This window comes from Dermochelys coriacea, chromosome 6 (assembly GCF_009764565.3).
Source record: "Dermochelys coriacea isolate rDerCor1 chromosome 6, rDerCor1.pri.v4, whole genome shotgun sequence".
Taxonomy (NCBI): domain Eukaryota; kingdom Metazoa; phylum Chordata; order Testudines; family Dermochelyidae; genus Dermochelys; species Dermochelys coriacea.
Window position 1 is genome coordinate 14,875,617 of NC_050073.1, and position 15,113 is coordinate 14,890,729.

The window sequence follows — 15,113 nt, forward strand, 5'->3', positions numbered from 1 at the left end:
CTTTTCCTTGCCTACCCATTATAGTCATCTCAGCCCACAAAACCCTGGAATGTGATGGATTCCAAGGACATGCTCAATTGAGACGTAATTACATTGATTTGGTGTGCAAAAGAATGTAGTAAGAAGAACATGGAATGGATTTTATTAAGACTATTGAGCTGCTTATGAATGATCTGAAAGAAAAGAGGGAGTGGATTGGAGCCAAGGCTCCTTATGTACCTTTGGCTTTATATATTCAGTTTCTTAGGATATCGTGTGTGCAGACCCAACAGCCAAAGCTTTTTAAAGGGTTTTGGTGAAGAGGTGAAACAGGTAGGTGTATCTCAGGCAAACTGGTTGAGAGAATGGATTTTCAAGCCCTCTTTGTTATCATGTATTCATGTCTATACCTTTCATAGGAAAGTAATAATTTATCACAAAGGCCTTGTCTATATTAATGCAGTAAGACGATGTAAGTTACGTAACTTAAGTCAATGCACCTTATATCGACTTAAAGCAGTATCTCCACTATGCTATGTCAATGGGAAATGCTCTCTCATCAACATAGCTTTTGTCTCTCATTGAAAAAATTAATCACAATTAATCACAGTTTTAATCACACTGTTAAACAATAGAATCCCAATTGAAACGTATTAAATATTTTTGGATGTTTTTCTACATTTTCAAATATATTGATTTCAATTACAATACAGAATACGAAGTGTACAGTGCTCACTTTATATTTTTGTTTATAAATATTTGCACTGTAAAAATGATAAACAAAAATAGTATTTTTTCAATTCACTTCCTACAAGTAAGGTAGTGCAATCTCTTTATCATGAAAGTGCAATTTATAATGTAGATTTTTTGTTATATAACTGCATTCAAAAACAAAACATTGTAAAACTTCAGAGCCTACAAGTCCACTCAGTCCTACTTCTTGTTCAGCCAAACAAGTTTGTTTACCTTTACGGGAGATAATGCTGCCCGCTTCTTATTTACAATGTCACCAGAAAGTGAGAACAGGCATTCACATAGCACTTCTGTAGCCAGCATTACAAGGTTTACGTGTCAGATATGCTAAACATTTGTATGCCCCTTCATGCTTCCGCCACCGTTTCAGAGGACATGCTTCCATTCTGGTGAGGGGTAAAAGTCTATCTGTATCTCGATGACTCAAGTCAAAGGCCAATTTGAGACACAGGTGGATGCCAGCATCCACCTCATTCAGTCAACCTTTCAGGTGCTGGGCCTGCTTATAAACTAACAGAAGTCTACCCTCACCCTGGTGCATAGGATAGAGTTATTGGAGCGGTGCTCAACTCCACCCAGGCTAACCCCTTCTTCCCAGAAGTCTGCTTTCAGATGATGGTGTAATAATAGGCTGGGCCTTGACCAGCACTATCACGATGACTCGTTTCTGCCTCAAACTTCTAGGTCACATGGCCTCGTGCATATACATAGTGCAGTATGCAAAGCTATGACTCAGATCCCTTCAAGCTTGGCTGGCCTTGGTGTACCCACCAAGCCACTGCCACTTGGACTCGGTGCTCAGTGTACCTCCTCTGGGCCTTACCTCTCGATTGGTGGTGGGACACTCTGATGGTCTGCACAGGTGTCCCCTTTGTCAGGTCCCAGCCTTCAATATCCCTAGTCTTGGACATGTCATAGTTAGGATTGGGGGGCTCACCTGAGGCACCTCAGGACCCAAGTTCTTTGGTCCCAGGAAAAGCCATCATTACATATGAACATCAGGGAACTCAGAGCGGTCACAACACAGAATATCACCAGTTTTGTTCCCTGTGAGGCCACTGTCCAGGTTCGCTCACGAACACTTTCTTGCTCCCTTGGATGGTGCACCTTATCTACACTTTCCCTCCCATTCCACTTGTGCACAAGGTCCTGCTTAAGATCAAATGGGACAAAGTGTGGGTCATTCTCATAGTCCCAGCCTGGCCCCATCAGCACTGATTCATCATGCTGCATCAGTAGCACTGATTCATCCTGCTGTATCATGCTTCATCAGTAGTGACTCCAAGACCGTTCCCTCCCCTCCTGGATCTGATCTCACAGGACCACAGTTGAATGTTCCATGCAAACCACCACCTGAAACCTTGTAAGCTCCTTGGCTGAATCCTGTAGATTTGGTCTGTTCAGAGCAAGTCTGCTAGGTCCTTCTAGATAGCAGGAAGCCCTCTACCAGCGCTACATACCTTGCCAAGTGGAAGTGTTTTCCCATTTGGACTTCCCAGCAAGGTCTCTCACTCACATGATCATCTCTGCAGACTGTTCTGGAGTCTGAAACAGGAAGGTCTGGCAATATCATCAGTTAAGGTACACGTAACACCAATTTCAGCGTTCCACCCCCAGGATGGCCCATCAGTTTTCTTGCACAGAATGTCCATCAGTTTCCTCAAGGGCCTAGAAAGACTATATTCACAGATTTGGGAGCCCATTCCCCCAAGGGACCTGGTCTTGTCAAAACTCATGAACCCCCCATTTGAGCCATTGGTGACCTGCCCCTGGTCATACTTTTCCTGGAAAGTGGCCGTTCTGGCTGCTGTTACTTCAGAAGGGTCTCGGAGGTTCAGGCCCTTACGTCAGAACTCCTGTACACTGTCTTCTTTAAGGACAAGCTACAGCTATGCCCTCACCCCACATTCTTCCTAAGGTGGTTTCGCAATTTCACAGTCATCAGGCAATTTTCCTGGGAGTTTTCTTCCCAAAACTGCATGCAAATGGAGAGGAGCAACGCCTCCACACTCTGGATGCTAGACATGCCCTAGTGTTCTATATAGAGAGAACAAAACCGTTTCGTAGATCCACACAGCTCTTTGTAGTGATAGGTGAGAGGATGAAAGGCCTTTCTGTCTCAGCTCAGAGGATCTCATCCTGGATTGCAGCATGCATTTGCACATGCTATGAGCAGGCGGAGGTCCCGTCACCAGTTATCTTGACTGCCTATTCTAAAAGGGTGCAAGCTTCCTCAGCAGCATTCCTGGTCCAGGTCCCTATCTAGGACATTTGCATAGTGACAACTCAGTCATCAGTGCACGCATTTTCTTCCCACTACACCATCACCTAGCAGGCCAGGGATGACGCTGGGTTTGGCTGAGCCGTACTACAATCAATATGTCCATGAACTCTGACCCCAACTCCTTCCTTCGCCTGGGAGGTCACCTAATGTGGAATGGACATGCGCAAGTACTCAAAGAAGAAAAAAACGGTTAGTAAACTTTCCATAACTACTGTTCTTCAAGATGTGTTGCACATGTTCATTCCACAACTCAACCTCCTACCCCTCTGTCAGAGTTGGCCAGCAAGAAGGAACTGAGCAGGGTGCTGTGTCATTGGGTCTCTTTATACCGGTGCCATGAGCACATAGCACCAGAGGGCACTACAGCTGACCTGACAGGTACCACTGTAGAAAAAATTTCCAGCAATTGTGCTTGAGGCGCGCACACATCTAATGTGGAAAGGACATGTGAAACACATCTCAAAGAACAACAGTTATGGAAAGGTTAGTAACCCTTTTTGGGGGAAAGACGGGGGAGGTGGTTGGTTTTTTTTTTTTTTTTTGTAGTTCCACTGTTTTAACATTGATGGACTCACTGGCTGGCTAAGAGTTTCTTGCTTGTAGATGTCAAATCTTAGATGTTGCCTGTTGCTGAGTCAGTCCATAGATATCTCAAATATATGACAAAAATCCCAACGAAACAATAATAAAAAATCACAAAGCTAGCAAAAAGTTGGAATTGAAATCATGGGCGAACACTAGTTGTGCATGCATACATACATACAGTCATGTAACATAGAGGAACAGTCCCTCATTGTTCAACAGAGAAGAAAACAAAGAAAGAAGAAGTAGGACCACTAAACACTGAGGATGGAGTGGAGGTTAAGGATAATCTAGGCATGGCCCAATATCTAAACAAATACTTTGCCTCAGTCTTTAATGAAGCTAATGAGGATCTTAGGGATAATGGTAGCAATGACAAATGGGAATGTTGATATGGAAGTAGATATTACCATATCTGAGGTAGAAGCGAAACTCGAACAGCTTAATGGGACTAAATCAGGGGGCCCAGATAATCTTCATCCAAGAATATTAAAGGAATTGGCACCTGAAATTGCAAGCCCATTAGCAAGAATTTTTAATGAATCTGTAAACTCAGGGGTTGTACGGTATGACTGTAGAATTGCTAACATAATTCCTATTTTTAAGAAAGAAAAAAAAAGTGATCTGGGTAACTACTGGCCTGTTAGTTTGACATCTGTAGTATGCAAAGACTTGGAAAAAAATTTGAAGGAGAAAGTAGTTAAGGACATTGAGGTCAATGGTAAATGGGACAAAATACAACATGGTTTTACAAAAGGTAGATTGTGCCAAATCAACCTGATCTCCTTCTTTGAGAAAGTAACAGATTTTTTAGACAAAGGAAATGCAGTGGATCTAATTTACCTAGATTTCAGTAAGGCATTTGATACGGTGCCACATGGGGAATTATTAGTTAAACTGGAAAAGATGGGGATCAATATGAAAATTGAAAGGTGGATAAGGAATTGATTAAAGGGGAGACTACAGCAGGTCATACTGAAAGGTGAACTGTCAGGCTTGGGGGGAAGTTACCAGTGGAGTTCCCCAGGGATCGGTTTTGGGACCAGTCTTATTTAATCTTTTTATTACTGATTTCTGCTTAAAAGTGGGAGTGTGCTAATAAAGTTTGCAGATGATACAAAGCTGGGAGGTATTGCCAATTTAGAGAAGGACCGGGATATACAGGAGGATCTGGATGACCTTGTAAACTGGAGTAATAGTAATAGGATGAAATTTAATAGTGGGAAGTGTAAGGTTATGCATTTAGGGATTAATAACAAGAATTTTAGTTACAAGTTGGGGACACATCAATTAGAAGTAACGGAGGAGGAGAAAGATCTTGGAGTATTTGTTGCCCACAGGATGACTTATGAGCTGCCAATGTGATATGGCCTTTAAAAAAGTTAATGCGGTTTTGGGATGCATCAGGTGAGGGATGCATCAGTAGAGATAAGGAGGTGTTAGTACCATTATACAAGGCACTGGTGAGACCTCACCTAGAATACTGTGTGCAGTTCTGGTCTCCCATGTTTAAGAAGGATGCATTCAAATTGGAACAGGTACAGAGAAGGGCTACTAGGATGATGCGTGGAATGGAAAACCTGTCTTATGAAAGGAGGCTCAAGGAGCTTGGCTTGTTTAGCCTAACCAAAAGAAGGCTGAGGGGAGATATGATTGCTCTCTATAAATATATCGGAGGGATAAATACCAGAGAGGGAGAGGAATTATTTAAGCTCAGTACCAATGTGGACACAAGAACAAATAGATATAAACTGGCCATCAGGAAATTTAGACTTGAAATTAGACAAAGGTTTCTAACCATCAGAGGAGTGAAGTTCTGGAACAGTCTTCCAAGGGAAGCAGTGGGGGCAAAAGACCTATCTGGCTTCAAGATTAAACTCGATAAGTGTATGGAGGAGAAGGTATGATGGGATACATGATTTTGGCAATTAATTGATCTTTAACTATTCATGGTAAATAGGCCCAATGGCCTGTGATGGAATGGTAGATGGGGTGGGGTCTGAGTTACTACAGAGAATTCTTTCCTGGGTATCTGGCTGGTGAATCTTGCCCACATGCTCAGGGTTCAGCTGATCGCCATATTTGGGGTCGGGAAGGAATTTTCCTCCAGGGCAGATTGGAAGAGGCCCTGGGGATTTTTCGCCTTCCTCTGAATTATGGGGCTCAGGTCACTTGCTGGAGGATTCTCTGCACCTTGATGTCTTTAAACCATGATTTGAGGACTTCAATAGCTCAGACATAGGTGAGAGGTTTATTGCTGGAGTGGGTGGGTGAGATTCTGTGGCCTGCATTGTGCAGGAGGTCAGACTAGATGATCATAATGGTCCCTTCTGACCTTAATATCTATGAATCTATGAAAGAGTTCCTGTTCTACAGGCAGATGCTTATATTTCCCTTTTATATTTTGTTACTTAGAGCAAAAAGTATTTTTCTCCCAAAATTATAGTTTTGGAGTTTGATTTTCATATATAAGCTCATCTGCCTCAAACATAGATGGGGAGGAAGGATGTCATAGTCTGTTTTTTGCATCCTTCTTCATGGTAAGAGCAGATTTATAACTTTAGGTGAAAGGTTTTTTCTATATAAGTGACTAGGAAATGACTATGACAAATGGAATTACACCAAGTAATTTTCCTTTTATTGATTTGTCGAGCAGCTTTAGTATTTCCCCTCAATGTGTTACCATTGAAAACATATTTAAGTAGAAAACTTGGAACATTTCTTATTTATTTTAGGCTTAATGCAGCGTGATTATCCAGATATTGTTACTGCTGTGAAAACCAAACAGGCAGTCCAAACTGTGCTAAACACAGCTACAGAAACTCTTAAAGTATTGATATCAAGTGGAATTGTTGATAAAAATGAAGGAGCAAAATTACAAAAGGTAATAAAAGCATTTCAGAGTGTTCATATATATATTAGCTGCTGAATGTATGGCTTTCCGTCATGCCACCATTGTAAGTGCATTGTCAGTAAGTTGCCTGAGACCTTTTTCTTCAAGGCTTTCAGTGTGACGCCTCTCAGAAGCACAAAACTGGTCTGTTTAGGTGTTGTTTTTTCATCTAAATAACATGTTTAAAAGAGCTTTTAATGTGGAAATGACAAATATCTAAACATAATCATCCAGCAGGATTCTTGCACTTGGATCTCTGCCTCCTGGTCTGAGTCTGGCAAAACTCTCACAGTTCAAAGAATATTTTTTTCCTGACATCACTATTGGTAGGGTAAATGTGAACCAGTACTCCCGACTGGCCATTGCATGTCATGCCACATATAGTAGAAATAATTCCTGTAATTTCCTTCTTGGCTATGGTGAGGGAAGGAGCTCCTGAATTTCTGTGACTTTAACATTGTGTCAGTTCTTCATATATCCTTGCTTTACTTTCCCCATTGTCTGGTTGGTTCTGTGGTTGTTTAAACAGTAAGCCCTCCTTTTTCAGTGCTTCAGTACAATTTTTATTTGATGCTCCTGCATTGTATTTGTCCACCACCCTCTGTCCAGGAAATTCTGATCTGAGCACCAGCCTGTCTTGCAAAGGTTTTTTTTGGCACTGCTAGTATTGCTGTTCACTATGATCCAGGCCTTCTTCCCTAAATTAGTAGGGAATTCCAGACACTTGCATGGGACTGCATGAGAATTGAGCAAAGAGGGCTGCAACTAGAACTCAGAAAAATCAGAAGAAATGTCTGCCACTAAGATACTCTAGGACGGGAACTCTGTAACAGGCAACCCTATCTCCTTTGAGTGATGGTTCCTATGTTTATTCTACACGTGGGTGCGCATGCATGCCATGCACCTGAGTCCAGAAGTTTTTTCAAGCAGTGTCTGTTGACCCACATATTCACAGTGAGTCTCCTCATGCTCCTGACCAAGTATATAAGGGTTGGTGTGGGTTGATACCACTCCAGTTTCGTCTTACCACTGCATGGCCTGAGTCGGAACCCCTATTCCTTCTTTTCCATCAGTGAAGCACATCAATAGTGCCACTACTGTCTGGTCAAGGGCACATCTTGGTGAAGAGCAGCATCTGCAAGTCCTTCCCACCCAGAACTAGAGAGGCCCTTGAGCTCCAATTCTGCAAGTTCCTGATGGAAGTGGCAATGAGGCTCTGAAAGCACTCTGATCCTGGCCAGGGAGACACCCGCTGTACAGTGGCCTCTTCCGACTGGTAATGCCCTTCCCAGCACGAGCCATGGTGTGGAGATGTTGGTGTTACCCAGGGTTTTCAGAACCCAAAGCAGTGGTAACTTAACTGTTTCACTTCAGGTGGTGTCAGGAATAAATCAATGGGCGTACAGTGCTTCTGGCTGATGAAAGATTGATAGAAATAAGCGTGCTCTTATCTAAAACTTCTATTTATTAGATTTAAGCACACACAAACATAAGCAATAGGTTTAGAACATCCAAAATAATTACCTAAAATCTGAGGTGGTATCGAGTAATTAGCAGCAGCTCAGTGATTGCTGGTCGCTTCCCTGCCAGGGAGTATGCTATCCAGAAAAAGTCACTCAGGATAGCTTCAGAGAACTGCTCCAAAGTATACTCTATAATCTTGTCTTTTTATAATTAATTTTTACAAAACACATAGCTCATAATGAACCCTACTGGGTCATCATGTCTCCTAACTTCAATAAGTTCAACAAAGTATTCCTAGCCATTTTAGCTGTAATAAGCTTCTATATCAAAGGTGCCCAAACTCTAGGTATCCATCCACTTATTTTCTTTTGGTCTCAATTTGTTGACTTTTTTCCCCTCCTCCCATTCTGATTAGCAGAAACTGCAAGCCTGCTGTTAGTATTTGACCTTGCCTCCAAAAGCCCTGCTTGTCCAAATTATCCATTAACTATGTGATGGTTTATTTTATTAATTAATAGTGGTTCAATGCACACAATATGGCTGTGATTAGCTTGATTAAATTTTGGGGTAACACCGGTACCAAAGCCCAAGGGAACGCCGTACCGTGAGAGTAAGAAACACTCTCATCAGCATAAGAGCAGATCTCCACAGCAGACTGCTTATAAGAGAGACTTTTCCTCTCCAAGCCATGCCATGTTGGATGAAATGTCTTGCGTGGGCCCTGGAAGGTAAGGCAAAGAAGAAGTAGGATCCATTGGTACTGCCAGTGACCTTGATACCAGGACACTTGGAATGCCCGGCTACAAGTGTGGCTCCAGGTGTTCCAGCAGTGCTGCCTTGCCGGTATGCAGACTGGCTGGCTCTGACTTCTGAACCGGGATCTTCCAGAGTCTCAATGGGCACCCGCAAGCCCCGGGATATACATAGAAGTTCATAACACTGGAGGAGGTGTTTCTGCCATATCTACAGTCTCCAGTTCTCTCAGGCCCGTCCATTCTTTGGGTCGTCCCCGTACCTAAGGATGAATCATTGCTCCTGCTGCAGCAGAGGCCCCTTCCACACCCATCAGACCAGTGACTCCTGGTACCAATGGTCTCACCATTTCCGATGAAACCATCATCTGACTCAGGGGAGTCCCAGGACATAGCCCCAGCAAACATTGCCTCTCAGGAGCTCAGACAGGCAGCGGAGGCACCCTTATCGGCCCAGCTATGACCCCCTTGGTACCACTTCCCTTGGGGTCTCTACCTCCCATAGAAGCCTCAAGAACTATTCAAGAGATATATGAATGGGAATGATGAGGTTCCCAGTACCATGGTTCCCTACAGTGTAGTCTCAAGCTCTGTGCACCTCTATGCCTGTGTGGCCTTATTGGGGACCTTGGTCATCGCAAGGGAGACAAGATTCCCCACACATGCCTAAAACTCCTTCGGCCATGGCTACAGCTACTCAGGTGGCAACTAAATGTCTACCAGCTCAGGTCTCCCATAATCATGAGGAAGAGGAAACCGCACTTCTCCCAGTATACCCTGCAGGACCAGCCATCTTATCACTTTCAGATGAGTAAGTGGTGCCTCCCATGGCCCCACAATTGGATGATTTAAAGGATTTTTAAGATCACCTGAAAAGAATAGCAGCAGCACTCCAAATACCCTTGGAAGAGGTCCAATAATCCACACACAAACTTGTGGATTTTTGCAGTCTACCTCTCTAGATAAGCTAAGCTTGCCTATAATTGATGGATCTGTTCCAATTGCTATGAGAGATCCCAGTTACAAGTATATCATGTCTAGAAAGGTGGACAGAAAATACCAAGTTCCACCCAGATGTGAGACAGAAGAGACCACCAAAAGAAAAGAAGCTGAAGAGATGAGATTTATTCTGCAGAAAATACTATTTTTCTGCAAGCTTCCAATTTCTGCTAGCTAATTATCAACCTCTGATGGCAAGATGTAATTTCCATATCTTTGGATAACTCTTGGTCTTCAATGACAAGTTGCTGTCACAATCCAGCGATGAGTTCTCATCCTTGGTTGCTGCAGGCATTTGTTAGCTAAAACTAGCCTGCAAGCTGCATTAGATTCAGCAGATACTGCCTCTTGTTCCCTTGCTATGGCTTTGGTGATGCGCAGGTTAGCATGGCTACAAGGATCCAGCTTCCCCCAGAGAAGTCCTCATGAGTTAAGGCACCCTATGTAGTCCCAGGAGGAGTTCCAGGAACTGTCCTTACAACAAGATGAATATCCCTGCCAGTTGTAGTGACAAACCTGCCCCTCAGCTTGCTTTTTGACTTTTGACCAATGGCTGTGACTACTGTTTCCTGACTCTGGCTTTGATCTTCAGTGCTATTCCTGGCTTCTGACCATCACTCTCTGACCACTAGGCATGACAGTCATTGCTCCGACCAGTAGGTCTGACCACTCAAGCCCCAGTCGTGACACCCAACATCCTGAGGTTCTCAGCTTCCCAACCCAGGGCTCTACCTCCGGTAACAGACCTATTATCATCTGTCAAGGGGAAGATCCTACACTCACCCCTGAATTCCCTTCATCACACAGCCTGGCTCTTGGATGGATGTTGAGTGTAAAATGATTCTGTTCCTCTCCTGTTCAAGACCACCTAGTTAACAGTAGAAAGGACTCTGAAATAACCTTACCAGGCAAAATGGACAAGGTTTTCTCACTGGTGTCATCAGAAATCCCTGAACCTTCAGGAAGTCAATACTGACAATTCTAGACTACTTGTTAGAACTGAAACACTCTATCCTATCACTGAGCTTAGTAAACGTACACATGACAGCAATCTCAGCACATCACCTATGCATAGAGGGTCAATCTATCTTTTTCTCACCCAACAGTCATAACATTTCTAAAGGGCCTAATAAGAGTGTTTCCGTTTATCAAGTTTCAGAGTAGCAGCCATGTTAGTCTGTATTTGCAAAAAGAAAAGGAGTACTTGTGGCACCTTAGAGACTAACAAATTTATTGGAGCATAAGCTTTCGTGAGCTACAGCTCACTTCATCGGATGCATCTGATGAAGTGAGCTGTAGCTCACGAAAGCTTATGCTCCAATAAATTTGTTAGTCTCTAAGGTGCCACAAGTACTCCATTTATCAAGGACCCTATCCCTCCATACAATCTCAACCTGGTTTTCTTAGTGCTCATGGACCCTAGCTTTTAACTGATGGCTAAAAGTTCTTTTCCATACTTGTCACTGAAAACATCCTTCTCGGTAGCAATTATCTCAGCAAGGAGGGTAGGAGAGATGTAAGCACTGATGGCTGATCCTCCCTGTACATTTTTCTACCCAGACAAGATTTTGTTAAGAACATTCCTCAAGTTTTTATCAAAGGTCATGGAATTCCATCTGAATCAACAAATCCACTTACCTGTGTTCTTCCGTAGATCTCTCTAATAAAACAGAGGAAGCTCTTCAAACTTTGGATGTCAGAAGAACCCTGGCATTCTACCTCCAAAGAACAAAGCTGTAGATCTTCACTAGAACTCTTTGAGTACATCTACACTGCATTGTAAACCCCGCGTCTGCCAGACCTGAGCTTGTGGACTCAGTATTTCCAAGCCTCCATTTGAGCATCCACACTATATTGTAAACCTAGGTTTACAGTTGCTGGACCTGGGTCTCAGCTGTATGCAACTACACAACTACCTGACTTGAGTCTGCAGCTTGAGCTGTATCCACACTGAAAAACGACAAGGCTTGCACCTGAGTCAGAGTGGGATTAGGCTCTGATGCAGTCCCCTAACAGGGTCCAAGGACCTAGATCCTAAAGGTTTGCTGACTCAAATCTGATGGATTTGTGTGTGGATGGATGGAGGGCTTGGGCTCAAACTTGAATCAGAGCTTGGACTTGGTGTATATTGTTTGTGGCTATAGTAGAGAGGATGAAAGGCAAAGCCATATCCTCCCAACATTTATTGAATTGGATCAGACTTTGTGAAGACTTGCTATGCGACTAAAAAAAGGACCCATCTACTGTCATTAAAGCTGATTCTACTGAGAGCTCAAGTAGCCTCCATAGCCACACTAAAGAATATATCTATCCCAGTTATATGCAAGACAGTGACCTGGAGAGCTATTCATACATTCACTAAGCATTGTGCACTTACCAAAGCCTCCAGGTCAGATGCCGCATTTGGCAAGGCTGTGCTCCGGTCATTAATTTTTAACTCCAAGCTCCCACTTTCAATGTACAGGTCAACTGCTTGGGAGTCACCAACACTGGAATGTTCATATGGAGAATAATTCAAAAGAGAATGAGAAATTACCTTGAAGAAGCCCTTGAGGAATTCCACCATGATTTCAACAATTTCCATCCCACCATCAACCTCAGCCTGGACCAGTCCACACAAGAGATCCACTTCCTGGACACTACGGTGCTAATAAGCGATGGTCACATAACCACCACCCTATATCGGAAACCTACTGACCGCTATTCCTACCTACATGCCTCTAGCTTTCATCCAGATCATACCACTCGATCCATTGTCTACAGCCAAGCTCTATGATATAACTGCATTTGCTCCAACCCGTCAGACAGAGACAAACACCTACAAGATCTCTATCATGCATTCCTACAACTACAATACCCACCTGCTGAAGTGAAGAAACAGATTGACAGAGCCAGAAGAGTACCCAGAAGTCACCTACTACAGGACAGGCCCAACAAAGAAAACAACAGAACGCCACTAGGCATCACCTTCAGCCCCCAACTAAAACCTCTCCAACGCATCATCAAGGATCTACAACCTATCCTGAAGGACGACCCATCACTCTCACAGATCTTGGGAGACAGGCCAGTCCTTGCTTACAGACAGCCCCCCAATCTGAAGCAAATACTCACCAGCAACCACACACCACACAACAGAACCACTAACCCAGGAACCTATCCTTGCAACAAAGCCCGTTGCCAACTCTGTCCACATATCTATTCAGGGGATACCATCATAGGGCCTAATCACATCAGCCACACTATCAGAGGCTCGTTCACCTGCGCATCTACCAATGTGATATATGCTATCATGTGCCAGCAATGCCCCTCTGCCATGTACATTGGCCAGAATGGACAGTCTCTACATAGAAGAATGAATGGACACAAATCAGACGTCAAGAATTATAACATCCAAAAACCAGTTGGAGAACACTTCAATCTCTCTGGTCACTCGATTACAGACCTAAGAGTGGCTATCCTTCAACAAAAAAGCTTCAAAAACAGACTCCAACGAGAGACTGCTGAATTGGAATTAATTTGCAAACTGGATACAATTAACTTAGGCTTGAATAGAGACTGGGAATGGATGAGTCATTACACAAAGTAAAACTATTTCCCCATGTTATTTCTTCCCCCCACCCCACCCCACCCCACCCCCCACTGTTCCTCAGATATTCTTGTTAACTGCTGGAATTAGCATACCTTGCTTGTCACCATGAAAGGTTTTCCTCCCTCCCCCCCTCCCCCCCGCTGCTGGTGATGGCTTATCTTAAGTGATCACTCTCCTTACAGTGTGTATGATAAACCCATTGTTTCATGTTCTCTGTGTGTGTATATAAATCCCCCCTCTATTTTTTTCCACCAAATGCATCCGATGAAGTGAGCTGTAGCTCACGAAAGCTTATGCTCTAATAAATTTGTTAGTCTCTAAGGTGCCACAAGTACTCCTTTTCTTTTTACCTTGCACAGTAACTGTAATTCTTTGAGATGTGTTGTCCAACTGCACACTCCACAACCTGCCCTCCATCCCTTCTGCCTCAGAGTTCCCTGGAGAGGACAAACAACAAACCTGGGATTCTGTGGTTGAGAGGAAATTGAAGACAGCTGGCTCACTCTGCTCTTCTATGCTGAGAGCACAAAGAGCTGCAGGGCCCATGCATACCATGCAGACATTTCTGGCCAAAAGACTCCAAACTCAAGTGTAGAGAGGCACATGCACGCTAATAGTAGAATGTGCATGTGGGCAACATATCTTAAAGAACTCCCGTTACTGTACACAGTAAGTAACTTGTCATTATCTCCATTTTATAAATGGGGAAACAGAGGCATAGATCGGTTAAATTACTTGTCCAGGGTCATTCAGCAGAACAGTGGCAGAGCTGTATTATGGCATGCTTGGATGATTTAAGCCTTTGACCTTATCCAGTCCTTTCCCACTCCATCAGCCAGTCAACTTAAATGGTGAACTGATGGAAAATATCAGTTGTTAACCGCGCAGGCCAAAGTAGGGCCCCAGTCCTGAAAAGACTTAATTCAATGGGACTACTCATAGTGTGGAAAGTTAAGCACGTGTGGAAATCTTTGAAGTTTTGGGGTCTAAGTGTTGGTACTATAATAAAAGCTATTTAAAAAAAGACAGAATAACATGGAGGCTTATACGGGGTGAGCTGGGGGGAAATGTTTCCAAATGAAGAGGTTCAATAAGGAATAATCAATGCTTAAAGAGTTTATCTTCAGAACAAAGAGAAATTAATGCATGTAGATTACATATGGATTCTTTTTTCCCTTTAGATGATTCTGCAAAAAAAAAAAAAACCTTGGAACTCTTCCAACTACTATTGCACCACCTACTGCAGAGGAGCTTTTACACAGTATCAGTTGGTTAGAAAATGAAAAGAACCAAATTGACTTCATCCAGGTAATGTTTAGCTTTCTGACATGGTTCCAGATCTTTTATAATGTTCTGTTTTCAAAAAGCAAATATTATGGAGGTGCTTATATTGACTGTATAGTTATGGCTATGTTGGTTTCGGCACTTAAAGAAGGGATTCAACCTCTGTTATGTATGAAGGATGGAGCATATCCTCCCCAAGTTTACCACACTTATTCTTTGGATATTAAATTAATTTTCTGAGAATTTACAAGTAAATCTCTTAATTAGTTTGACTTAAAACGTAATTTTAAAATGGGCCCTTTTAAGAAATTTAGCACTTGTCAGATCTTTCTTTTGGCCCAAATGATGTTAATAATGGAATAAAACAGACTCTTTGAACTTTTCTTATATTTAATGCCATTGCAATTTCATGTATATCTGAAGAAATTAGGTTCTAATTCAGCTAAATTATTAATAATCAGTGTATTGAATTGTTATGATTATAGACAGGGCCAGCTCAATAGTTCAGCTCATTCTTAAATTGAGACATTGTGA

General features: G+C 42.8%; 1 protein-coding gene across 1 annotated transcript in view; it reads left to right on the forward strand.

Moving 5' to 3' along the window:
• LOC119857693 (sodium/hydrogen exchanger 10-like) overlaps positions 1–15,113 on the forward strand; it is a 328,581-nt gene that overhangs the window by 215,673 nt on the left and 97,795 nt on the right. The window contains 3 exon segments of the mRNA XM_043517916.1: positions 6,334–6,482; positions 14,477–14,488; positions 14,490–14,603. Of these exon segments, the coding sequence (XP_043373851.1) occupies positions 6,334–6,482; positions 14,477–14,488; positions 14,490–14,603 (275 nt within the window).